At 28.4% G+C, this 13839-nt stretch overlaps 2 protein-coding genes across 4 annotated transcripts in view; one reads left to right on the forward strand and one right to left on the reverse strand.

The window, feature by feature from the left end:
• The window catches only part of LOC119684526 (putative uncharacterized protein DDB_G0271982), a 20740-nt gene extending 10531 nt beyond the window's left edge, over nt 1–10209 (reverse strand). Inside the window, exons 1-3 of one of the 3 annotated variants that reach the window (XM_038098587.1) lie at nt 10002–10209; nt 4565–5452; nt 4228–4507 (exon numbers count right to left, since the gene is read on the reverse strand). In XM_038098587.1, the coding sequence (XP_037954515.1) occupies nt 4332–4507; nt 4565–5429 (1041 nt within the window). In that variant the 5' untranslated portion in view covers nt 5430–5452; nt 10002–10209 and the 3' untranslated portion in view covers nt 4228–4331. Of the gene's footprint in view, nt 1–4227; nt 4508–4564; nt 5453–7834; nt 8113–10001 lie in introns of those variants that run through there. The other 2 variants (XR_005252738.1, XR_005252739.1) reach the window with 2 other exon arrangements.
• A 1119-nt stretch (nt 10210–11328) lies between these two features.
• The window catches only part of LOC119685484 (cytochrome b5 reductase 4-like), a 3980-nt gene continuing 1469 nt past the window's right edge, over nt 11329–13839 (forward strand). The window contains exons 1-5 of the mRNA XM_038099771.1: nt 11329–11882; nt 11949–12620; nt 12674–12986; nt 13650–13739; nt 13807–13834. Of these exons, the coding sequence (XP_037955699.1) occupies nt 11561–11882; nt 11949–12620; nt 12674–12986; nt 13650–13739; nt 13807–13834 (1425 nt within the window). The 5' untranslated portion in view covers nt 11329–11560. The remainder of the gene's footprint in view (nt 11883–11948; nt 12621–12673; nt 12987–13649; nt 13740–13806; nt 13835–13839) is intronic.

Consider the following 13839-nt stretch of genomic DNA (forward strand, 5'->3'; position numbering starts at 1 on the left):
ATTGCTCAACTTTTTCTAGAAAAAGAAAAAAGAATATATTGGTGCTCCTTTACCGACCAAAAAACTTATTATCAGAAATGAAATTTATAATCAGTGAAATGGTGGAACAAATAGTGCCTATTCAGAACCATGCGAAGCGTATTTGGCCCAAATGGGACAAAAAAAGGGTTCTTTCTAAGGTTTGCTTTTCTATGTGAAAAAATCTCAATATCTTAATGTTGGTCTAAGTCAGATGGATTAAATGGATGTAATGGAGAAGACTATTAATCGGTAGTAATTGCAATTATAATCTATTGAAATTAAAATGTTGAGATTGTTTTGTATTTTATATTTAATGCACATTTTTTTTTGATTATAGAAATTCATATTAAAATTTTCAACACATCATATGTGAATTAAATTACTATTTTCGTATTAAGCACATTTCTACACAATGTGTTAATAAATATATGATAAGAAAAAGGGACCACGCGTGCCTTGAACTCTTTCAATTAATTAATTGTGTTTCACTCTAATGAATCATGATCTATTCCCAGTTGTTAGAGAGCCAGTTTTAAAACGAATTTTACCCGCTTATAGAACACTAACTGAAAAGCGATAAGACAAAATTTTATTTATGGTAAACAGATGGTTAAATTTAATTACTACGCTCAGGTATTAAAAAATATATATAATTTAATATTCTTGTAACTGAAACTAATATAAGGTCAAAAAATGAAGTTTTTAACTATTAAACTATTTTACCAAGCCAATAAGTAATATCACATTCATGCATGCGCATACATACATACATGCAAACATTGCATTATCAACAACTGACCATGCGTAAGAGCAAAATTAAGTATTTGATATATTTCATACTTCTTATAGATCACTGATATCAATAAAAGTGATATGTGACAATTAAGTCTAATTCTTCTGTTATAATTACTCAAACAGTACTCTTAAGCAATCTAGAATACTAAAATCACAGCTTTTTATCTACGCCAATACTATTTATGATTAACGTTTATTAGATTGTAATACATTCAACTTTTCCTTCATTTATATATGTACGAATCTACTTTTATCTATAAATTAATACTGTTATCAAAAATAAAATTCTAGATATAAATTTGTATATACGAACGCTAATTCACAAAGTGTGTAAGATATTAATCGGGCGATTGTATTTGCTGTTGCTAATGTAATTTTCATTTGCAAATACAAAAATATAGAAAATAAATATTGATAAAATAACGGGTACCGAATAAGTAATTCATATGAGAAATACTATATATAATGAAGTAAAATATATTATAGACCAAATAAAAGTATAAATCTGTGGATATAATGAAGTTTAAGATCCTTTACATTGATTAATTCCAAGTTATCAAATAGAATATATATACTAAAATTATGCACATGTTTGACAGCTATATTCAAATTTGATTCAATGAATGTAGAATCTGTAGCTTACAACCTCACATTCAAAGCAATATTAAAATTCGAAAACATTGGTGCAAAATTTAAAGACAAGAACAAGACAAGATAGCTTTATCGAATTCAAATCTATGTGCACAGAATTCATAGATAAGGACCATACGTACGTTTGACAGCTATATTAAAGTTCAAATCGATGACTTCAATAATTGGAATTGATTTGTGACCAACAGTTTTAATATGGCACTAAAAGCATTCGAAAAAAAAAAAAATCTTCAGAAGATCTATTTTCTCGTATGCGGTGGTAACGACTACCGATCTGGGCATAGTGAAGTGCATAAACTTTCGAATGGGTGTAAATATTCCTGCTAGAAAAGCTTTTGATTTAGTGCTTGCTGTTTAAAAAAGCTCTTGCGGACGTCTTCATTCTTCGGTGGGACCAGGTGACCAACGATATGAAGGTAATCGGTAATACCAATTGACAACAGTAAACCACTGATCGGGCAAGTCAAAGGGGGCTACACATTGGCCAACTAAGTAAAGAAGTAAGAATGGCTATATTTGAATATCAAAATGTAATGCCAGTTTCATGATAAATGAAAATGTAATATGATGTGGCAAATTTTTTTAATTATAAACGAAAGATAAAAATTGTTATTGTTGCAGGGTAAATACATAGTATATAGTAATACGTGGTAAGCATGCTCACTAGTTACGTAGAATTTTCGAGCGATGCGGGCGGTAGCATCTACTGGTAGGGCCTTCCTTGCCGGTAAGATCGTATGAAGCTAAGCGCTGTCCACAACGTAGTGTCGGTACTCGTAATGAGCGGCTGCAAAAGGCGTCTGTTTTCCAGGTTAGGAGCGGCCTATTTAAAAGTGACCTGTTACTACATGCAAAACTTACAGGACTGACATTGCGCTTGTAACCCATCGTCATGGTTTTCCTCCCTTCTTTAACTATATTCTGGAAATAAAATATGAGTCTAAACCCGAAGTGTTATCCGTACTTATTCGGCGAATCCACCTGCTTCGGCAGCATACATGACAGAATCTCTTCGTTAGGTATAACTGTAACCATATGGCCCAATGTTGCCCTGGGAACACAATGAAGTGAAGAAGAATATTAATAAATATAGACATTTTATTGATTAGTGACATGGCAAAATCTCTTTTGTTTAAATATTAGCTAAGTGTCTTCTTTAAATTTATATATGGTTAAGGTAAATATCTTTTATTAACCAAAAAAAATAAAACAACTTCAAGGAGATAAGAGAGAGAGATGAAGGTTAGAGAGATAAGTTTTATTGAATTGATTTTTATTGAATTGAGTCTTTTCGGTCAACTTACAAATCTTACATTTCTTCTAAAAGCATTCAATTTATACCTCATGACTAACCCTGTATAGATTCACACAGCAAAATAACGAAGCCTTTGTTCTGAAATGACGCATTCAGTTCTCTTTGTTGTTTATTTTTTATCTATAAAACTTGAAATTTTTTATTAGCACTGTAGACACATTAGGATTGTAAAATTCATTATTATTTCTCTTACTTTCATGGATGTAAACATATGTGGAAATAGTGCAAAGATATGGATTGCTTCATTGTATAGCGGAAATACAATTTTTAATATATTATTACATTTTAAATGAACTATTAATTATAAATAAATATTAAACATTTATTAATATTAAACAAATATTAAATAAATATTAAATCAATCGATTATACTTCTATGTCTCAGCACACCTCATCTATTTTTTTTAAATCGCTTATTTCAAGCTATTTGTTTCTATTTCTCTCCCAAGTAGCTCTTAAGTTGGACATTATTATTACTATTATTAGTATTACGATACATATCTATAACAAAAATGACAATTCAATTCTCAGTTTGTGTTTATTGCAGTTTAATTTGAACAATACGATTAGGGGAGCAATGCAGTCTATACTTAGCGAATGCTTAAAAAAACTAAGTAATTTTTTCAAATTTAATTTACTTGACCTACTGCACTTTTCATTTTATGATTGTTTAGTATCATGTTTCATAAGCTGTAAAGTTTTTATTTAGACCCATAAAAATTAGTAAAACGAATAACGTTGGTAGTTTAATGGATTCAAAATGGAACGCTTACAATCAAATTTATTTTGATATCTCAAATATGTTATTTTCCTAACATTGATTCTAAGCCAACCAGGAAGTTTATAAAATGAGAAAACGAATGGACAGCAATGCAAATATATAGCATAGAATAGATTGGAAAGAGATTGTTACTAAAAACGCAGCTTTCGTAAACAACTGAATTTCGTTGACTTAGGTATTACTTTGCTAATCTAAAGTTTTCTTAGTTCTATAGTTTCCCTTATAGTTTCTATAGTTCCCTTAATTAAATATACTAAACCTGAGATATATCAATTATATTATTAATGCTAAAATTAATATTTAAAAACATGCTTGCATAAGCAAGAGTTCAATGAATCGACAAATAAACAAACTGAACATATATTTAGGTTTAGAAGATTGTGGATCCACAACTGTCGATGCTCAATAGTCGACGGTTTGAGTATATATAGTTATCAATTCAATGTTCTGTGATCTACAGATGTTATAACTTATACGAATGTTTTTACCGTGATAAAACACTATTAATAATATATTTATTATTATCATATGTTTATGTTTATATAAGCAAATAGATATTTATGACTGAATTAAATATGTTAACAAATTTAAAAAATTTTTTGTTAATGCTTTGTGAGTTTTGTATAGTTTATTGCTTTTAAAATTTTGTAAAAGCTTCATTTCTTATTATTTATATTTTATATATAAATAATGAATGTCAAAGAACTCTTAAATCAAAAGAGCAAATAATTATCCTTAAAATAGATCAATTCAATTCATACGAATTCTTTAACGTTTTTTACTCTGACGAGTGGAACGTTTTCCAGTAGTTTCAATGCGTTCTATCCTAGTTGTAGATTTATCACTTCCTTTAATGTAACTTTTTATTGACTTCTCGTTCTGAACTGATATGTTCAGTGCTGTATCGACATTTGCCAAAAGATTCTTTTCAAATCGGTCATCATCTGAAGCATTAATACATAATTAATTTTCTTTACCATTATTTTCTTCTCTAACATTACTTTCTCCATTTTTGTTTTCCTGTTTTATATCAGGATTTGCCTTCTTCATTTGCATATGACGTCGTTGCTTTCGCTGTATTGTGTTGATCTGTTGTTCTTGTGCACGATACTGTAAGTCTTGGCGTTTTGTAGAACGACGTAAACGATCTCGTTCTCTTTCCTGAATGCGATAATTTGGATCCATACGACGAGCTGCTTTTCGCAATCGGTTTCGTTCTCTCTCTATTTCCATTCTTGATAAGTCTTTACGTTCAATTAAATGATTTAAGTAATTTAATTTGTTTTCAGAATCTTGACTTGTATCATTCTGACGTGCAGAAGATTTGCGTCTACGATCCTTTTCTCTAAATGTTGCAAGTAAAACAGGATCACTACGTATACGTTCGGCATATATTTTTTTACGTTCCCTACTTCTAATTCTTTCTTTTTCGCGATATTCAGGGTTCATACGCCTCATTCTCTTATATAACGCATCTTTAGCTCTTCTCGAACTGACCGATACGTTCTGTTTTTTAATTCTTTTGTTTTGTTTTCCTTTTGTAAGTGTCACTGGTTCTTCATCGCTACCAATTTTCTCTTCTTTTACAATTCCTTCCCACTTATCATTGCTACCAACTTTCTCTTCTTTTATAACAACTTCCGGCTCTGGAACTACTTTCTCATGCTCTAAAAAGTTTTCTTCTTTGGCATTTACTAATTTTTGTTCTCCATAGTTTGAAATATTATATTTTACAAGTACTTCTTGCTCTTCGTCATTATTTTTCTTTATTTTTTTCGAAACTGCATTCTTTTCATTACCTTGAGTTTTTGTTTTATTCGTAACTACAACCGACTTTTTTTCGGTTTGAATTTTTTTTTTCGCCATAAGTAATATATCTGAAATGATATCTAAATTTGTAAGCATAGTTACAAATACTTGAAAGAAAAGTTTTTTTGTAAAAAAAAAATATATATATATATATGCATTGGTTTAGTGTTTTTAGTGAATGGAACAGTAGCTTTAATTAATAGTAGGTTTAATTCATAATTCATAAAATCCAAAAAACAGATCATTTAAACATGAATAATATATTTCCTATGTGAATTTTATTTTTATTTCGGAGCTAAGTCCCAAGTAAATTTATAAGAATAAAACAATAATTTACTGGTTTTATATATAATGTAAGTTAAGCATTTACTGCTTGCATGAGGGGTGTAAATGTAATTGAGATGAACTCTCAATTGATTTTTTCATTTTTCATTTATTCTATAACCCCTCGAATATATGGTTACGTGCCTGACCTTATTCAAACAGTTTTTGAAAAAACAATGGACTGTTATATTGTCATTCCATCCGATTTCTTGTCATTCCATCCGAAACAGGTCATAACAAGTTATTGTATCTTGTTTTAAATGTAAAAATTCTGAAATTCTCCAAAATAATAATGGTCATAGCTAGAAAATGTTAAAAAATAGAACACCTACTATCTTTTGCTCAACTAAATAATAAAACTACAAAAAGCTTTTTAATAAAAAAAAGTATATATATATATATATACACTGTAATATTTTTGAAAACTTTAGGGGACTTGGTTTTACATATAGTACATATTAAATTTATGCTTTTTTAAAAAAATGTCTTCTGTTCTGCTTTACAAGATGTGCTTTGGCTTTAAGTTCATATTTAAATCTTTGTTTGGGTGTTAACATAAGTTTTGAATAGTCGTTATTGGGTAAGAATTTAACTGTTCTGCGATACTTTTCTTTCTCTCTTTCTTTGGCTTTGTATCGGGGATCGCTACGTAATTTTCTTTTACGTAACCGATCACGTTCTCTCTCTTTAGCGCGATAAGCCGGGTCTTCACGTCGACGTCTATGTTGTAAGGTATTTTGAAATTTTTGCAGCTCATATTGTTCTGGTGTGAGCATCTTACGACGATCACGTTGTCTTTCACGCTTTACAATTTTATAAAGTCCGTTTTCACAAGTTATCTTAATCGACAGTTTTCTCCTCTTTCTCGACGACTGTACTTGTCTTTCTTGAGAAATTTGTAAGTTTACAGTTCTTGCAGAGTTTTTAGAAATTTCTCCTTTTGTATTGGTAGCTCTTAGTAAATATTGGCAATTTATTTGAGGAGCCATTGCATAGACGTTTTTAAAATATATTTAGACTTTAATTTATAAATAAAAACAAGCCTGCAATTAAAATATAAATTTACTAAAAGTAGAAAACAAAATTGCTAGACCGGCTATTTTCCTAAGCCGGAATTTAACGGAATGGAATATATATAATTAAACACACCAGGACTGACTAAATTGAAAATATAAAAAAAAAATTACTTTAAAACAAACAAAAATGTTAGATATTTATAGGATGAATTATTTAAAAACACATCATTCATGGTTGATCACACAATCTCAAAACCCTATTAATTTATTTTAATAAAATTAAATAAAATTTTATCAAAAACTATTGAGATTTATCTTTTGATTTATCTGGCATATGTATGCGCAATAATGAGTAACATTTTTATACCTATCTTTATTAAACTTTATTTGTTAATTTAATAATATTTTTTATCATACTTAATCAAAAAGTAGATTAAACATTTGGGTAAACTGTATTATTTGTTTAATTTGAAAGATCATCATTAACAAAGCAAAGTTTTTCTGCGAGAATACAAACTGAGATTCTGAATCCATGATGATAAAATATCAGATATTTACACTGGAACTTACAATACGTTTACACTATCGCCATTAACTCGAAATATGTGTGTACACACACGCATATTTGCCATTAAATATAGTATTAAACTACCATTGGTTAATTAAACAATACTTTCTGTCATTGAAATAATTAATTCATAATTAGAACAGCTTTTACTTTTGTTAAAGATTTGTGTAAACCACTTTGTTAATAAATTGCTAAAACCTTAAAAACAATATTCATTCTTACAGTTTCAAATTTCGAGAGATATCAAATATGTATAGGCTTTTATCAACATACATACATCAATATGCATTTAAGAAAACGCACTTTCTGCAATGATATGATATTAACTCTACAGTGAGCGTTGATTTATATATACATAAGTATACGTATTAACTGTTTTTACTATCAATGTATATATTAAAATATTCATATATAATATATTAATCTTCTCTAGTTGGGAAAAAATTTATTTACATTGTGATGCTTAATAAAAAAAAGAATGTATAGACACACTATAAACTTGTTTCATATGAGTTTATTTTGAATAATACTTATTAGAATTTTATATTACTTACTAAATGTTTTCATTAGACTTTTTTTTGTCCAATATAAACTCCACAAAACTATTTCACGGCACTATAAAGTATTTTGCTGACGACAACAGCCTTTTTGATTATGTTCTTAGAATGTCATATTATTTCAAAAGTTGTTATCAAATATATGTTTGATATGACAATATAATCTTCGAAATATATATTATTAAAACTATTAACAATTTAGTTTGCAATTTTAACAAAGCCGATGACGCCAGGATAAATCCGAATAACCCAAACAGTAGGTTTTGCACTAAATTTTAAGGTGACCAAATGCAGCGAAATACTGCGATATCTTTATATCGTAGTATATTCTCTAAATCTTAAGAGAAGAATGTATAAGTTAAAATAAAACAAGTCAACACAATTAATTATGAAATAATTATCAATAATTACACCAAATAATGATGTTATAAAATCTATATTATTTGCTCGTATTTGTAATTATGACATAAAACATTTCTAGTTTCAGACACACCCTTCATTTTTCATATATTTTTTCTTTACATTTCTCATTCCAAATTGTCAACAAGTATCACAAGATGGTTAGTAAACAAAAACATCAAACAGCTGATTTTAAGTTGTTGCAGCTAAGATGCAAAAATGAAACAAGTAAATATTTCAATTATATTAATATTTTTCTATGTTACTTTAATTGAAATACATTAGAAGAACATGTATATGTGTAATAAAATAATCAAATAGGATCTCTTTTGTAGTGAAATCAATTGTAGTAAAATCCTAACTGGTCAATAAATAGAATCTGTATATGCATGTGGATGCAATCTCCGTATTAGAATAAATAGGAAACCATTAGAACAAAAATTTTAATATTTAAATACCAGATACCAATAATAGTGCGTAAATTTATTGGTGGTGATTTTCAACTTGTTCAACTAAATTGAGTCAACGCTTCTTTCAACATTGGCTGTATCAAATTTATGAGAATACGTATTCTTCGAGAGTTGGAAATTGGTTTTATTATATATTCATGAAAGAACAATTTGAATAGTTGTTAACAAAAAAGAACTACATAAATTTTTCTGGAAATGGTACGTAACTCCAAATAATTTTACCGATTTTACACACTGAATCTTATTCACACTCCTGCCGTTTTTTTTTTTGTAGCCTGTAAGCATCTATAAAGCAAATAACATGAAAGCAATTACAAAAATGAATTCATGTGTTAGGATGTGCATAGTCATTATAAGTGTGAGAGTGATCCTATATACAATCATAATCCTAAAGTGCTTCGGTTAATAATAGACCTCCGTTTATTATTTTCTTAGAAACACAAAAAACTATATAGGTGAATAACAACTGTTTTGGCCGAATTTATGTTAAGCTAGTAGTTGAATATTTCTTAAAACTCGTATTGATACTTAAACTGGACTTGATACCGTTTATAGTCTTCAGTATTTTCGCGAACTACCAAAAAATCAGTATATGCAGAACAAAAACAAAAACTTACAATTTAAGTATAAAACTAAAATTCGGAGGAATGGGATATTGAAATATTTTGTATTGAAACTGACTTTCCCATAGACTTCTTTGCTCAAAACAAAATTGCAAAGTTATACAATCTTAAAGTACATCACCAGAATTCTTATTGTCTCTCACTAATCAGCTATAACTTTGCTTATAAAGGAAAGGACAAGGCAAAAGTCTTGCGGACGGAAGGACAAACAGACAAATAAGGTGCTTTATTGAGTTAAGGAAAACATTTCCGAAACTTATGACCCAATTAATATTGTATAAGATTTACTTGAAATGTATATTAACAATTACAATACAAAATTCAACTTTGTTATATTTGATATACGAGTTTGCCATTGATATTATATTTTAGAATCTCACTAAACGCTGTCCTGACCAAAGTCTTCACATGTATTAACGATTAATTCTCAATGGAATCAAATGAAGATGAATTTTTAGAAAATCATGCAAACCAATTATAAATATTACAACACACTGCTACTTAAATAATAAATTAGTTGTTTAATCATTCTTTTAGTTTTAAATTTGCTTTTTTCAAATTTCTATTGAATTTTTAACTTTAATACATATTCCATTCACTTGATTGTAACAACAAAATTGTTGAAAATAAATATTAAATTTAATTTTATTTGAAATACTTTTACTAACATACCCGAAAGCTTTACTTGTCTTGGAAGATTTTCTATTAGTTATTTAAAGAAAATAACATATTTTACAATCCAAATTTCCATTCAATCAAAATTTTTGCAATTCCTCGACAACAGAACAACTCAATATTTTTTGACGTTTAACGAGCAAAATTGAATGCCGCTTCAAAGTAAAAAATGTTGAAGCGAAAAGATAAAATCACTTGTGGCGAAAACAAGGTGAAACGCAATTTATGAAATTATTTTATTTAAATCTTTATTTCTGCAACACAATCTCTTAGATGGTATTTACGACTCAGGATATATATTAAAAGTATGTAATTCTACTTTATATATAAATTAACCTCTTTTTATACAATGTACCCATATAATATCTTCCAATGTACCCATATGAAATCTACTGTGTTCACGTTTCAAGCTTCAAAACTGTTTCAAACCTACACGCTTCAATACTATTATAACTTATATATGTTATTAGGTGTTTTCGGTCTAATTTGCTTGCATTGTGTGCACATATGCAAGATTTGTTATTTGCCAATATATAACACTTGACAGATTGCAGCAATGATACCATTGTGTCACCTAGCGAATATAGGCCAGTATGCGTTTTATGCCACACTTGCAAACCACCAAAAACGCCTATTATTAACACCATCAATTCTAATTAAGCTTATTGTGTATATTAGTTATTATTGATTTGTTGAGCGATGTTCTTTTAATTCGCAATTGCCATTAACATAACATAACCTTCGTTCATTAAAAAATTTTTAACAACATTGCTTTTATTCGAAGCTATAATAAAACAGTATTTTGGAATTTTATTTATTCCAAATCAAAAATATTAGTGGAATACATGGATTTAATGCTTGTAGCTAATATTTAAAAAAATTTTTGACATATTTAAAAATAAAAAATCAAATTAAGAAAACATAAATCATTAAAATAAAAGTATTCAAATTTGAACATGATATGATAGTGAGTGATTAGAATGCTTTCCGTCTTCTAAAAACAGAATACCTTATGGTTAACCGTAATTATAAAATCCAATATAAAAATAAATTTAGAATATATGTTTATAAATATGATTAATTTTATTATTGTTGTATGTGTTTATTTGTGTTTTTTTATTTTATTGCTTTAAAAATAATAATTATATTATTAATTAATATTATTAAAAATTAAACAAAATTAATTAAAAAATAAAAACAAAACTATTTAAGAGATAAAACACAACTTTTACCAACAGAAAGCAGTAATAACGATTATAAAAATACTAGCGATTATTACTTTCCATACATTTAAAAAGATTATCGATAAATTTTTGCAAAAAGTAGTTCTGCAGAATTTACGACACGGAAAGCGGTTGTCAAATTCTACAATTTCGAGGTTTTTATTTTACATTATTTGAAGTGAACAACAATTATTTAAATAAGTTGTATATAACAGATAATTCTTAATAATTGTCATCATAGTTGTTGTCTGGAAAACAACTGTGTATGTTGCTATGTCCATATAAGGAATAAATTTCATACAAAACTAATTCAACAAAGTTAACTTCAGTAAAATGACTGAAAAAAATACTCCTGAAGTTATTTTACCTCCTTTTAGGGGTGATAAATTGCTATCGCCTGCTGGAGTACCAAAATTATTAAGCACCGGTTCAGCAACTGGTAACCCACGTAATAAATGCGCACTGCAACCTGGCCATTCGTTAATGGACTGGATTCGTCTAGGTAATTCTGGGGTCGATTTATCTGGCACTTGCGGACGTATTGTGCCAGTAAGTAAAGAAGAATTAGCAAGACATAATAAACGTGATGATGCGTGGATGGCTATACGGGGTAAAGTATATAATGTTACTCGTTATATGGATTTTCATCCAGGAGGTATTATCATATATATATGTGTAATAAACGTATAATATTTAATAAACATATTACAATAAATTATAGGAGTCGATGAATTAATGAGAGGTGTAGGCCGGGATGCTACGAAGTTATTCGATGAGGTACATGCCTGGGTAAACTACCAACAATTACTTAATAAATGTCTAATAGGTCCTTTAAAAATTATTGTTAAACCAGATGCTGAAATTTTTAAATCCATTAAAACTGAAACGAATAAAGTAACAATACCTAATACAAATATCGCTAACATCGAAATAATACCACGAATCGATTGGATACAAAAACAATCAGATATAACGTTTTATATATATACTCGTCAGTTTTGCAATCCTGGCTTAGTGCTAAAATACATAAACGAAAAGGAATTTCGGTTGCTTGTACAAATAGAACATACCAAACATTGTATCGAATTGCAATTGCAATCTGAAGTAAGATGGCCACCAAAAGCTTGTAAGTTATCTAGTGAAACGGGAAAAATTGAAATATGCTTCGAAAAGGTTCAAGAAATGAAGTTGTGGAATAGCTATGGAGCACATACGCTAATAAGAGTATTACCAACTGATGATGCCGAAGAATACAATGTGTTCAAATTTGAAATTAAAACTAACACTGATTTTAATCTCGATTCTTTTGAAATGATATTGAGGGGTAGCCAAGATGACACATTATTTTTATTACCACTTGGATATCATGTCAATATCTCAACTGACATAAATGGTAAGTTTTATTTAATTATATAATTTTATAGTTAATAACACATTTTGATTTAGGTGAGCCAGTGGAACGGAGTTACACACCAATACCACAAAATTTCCTATCTAAAACTTTAAATACAAACAACAGTTCCTTAAATGAAATGAACTTAAATTTTCTAATAAAAAATTACAAGGCCAATGGACTTCTATCCGAACACATGCAACAGTTAAATGTAGGTTCACATCTGCTTCTGTCAGTGCCAAGGGGAAACTTTAAACTACAACATTTACTTCGACATAAGCGTTTCACTTTCCTCGCAGCTGGCAGTGGTTTAACTCCCTTTTTAAGTATCATACAACATCTTCTAAAGCGATTTGAAAACAAAATGTAAGTAAATCAAATGTGTTTTTTTATATAAAATTTTTTAAACGTAATACTTTATGTGATTTTTAAAGACAATTATGATGCAATAACCATATTTCTTTAGAAACAATCGTTTTATGAGAGATTATTAAACATTATATATCTTACTATTAAATGTATACTGTTCAATATAATTAGTTGAGTTTAATAATATAAACACGTTATTATTTATAATATATACACAACAATTCCATTATAAATCCCCAACACTCTCCTTCGTTATTAGACATCATTTGGAAATTTAAGTTTTTGTTTTATATTTATATTATGTTAAATCCGAGATATTTAAATAAACGATTAAGTTCATACTATTAATAATCTTTATATATAAGTTATTAAAGAGTTCCAAAAAATACTCTATAATACTTCGAACTGTTTCGATAACTAAACAATATAACAGCTCCAATACTTGACACACCCACATAGGTGATAAGGAGATAATCTCTTCTCTTCGTTTATAGGTTTTAGAATATTATATAGATGTGGTAAAAGTTGGTTTACGGCAAAATTTATGTGTCCTATATAGCTAAATGTAAATAATTGTGAGTTCCCTAAAGGGAATCTTAAATAAAAAATATGGATTTCAAACAAAAACATACTTATTTATTAATAAAATCTCATTTACAGTGAATATCTACGGCTTATCTATTTCAATAAAACTGAGGCTGACATTTGGTGTCGTAATGCTCTTACAGACTTACAGGTGCAGGATGAAAGGTATATTCTTTTGTCATTATTGCAGTTAATTATATCGATTTGTGGTACAAATATTTTCTTTTAACAGATTTCATCTGACGAATATTCTATCACAAGCAGA

The sequence above is a fragment of the Teleopsis dalmanni genome, chromosome 2 (genome assembly GCF_002237135.1).
Source record: "Teleopsis dalmanni isolate 2A chromosome 2, ASM223713v2, whole genome shotgun sequence".
NCBI classification, from domain to species: domain Eukaryota; kingdom Metazoa; phylum Arthropoda; class Insecta; order Diptera; family Diopsidae; genus Teleopsis; species Teleopsis dalmanni.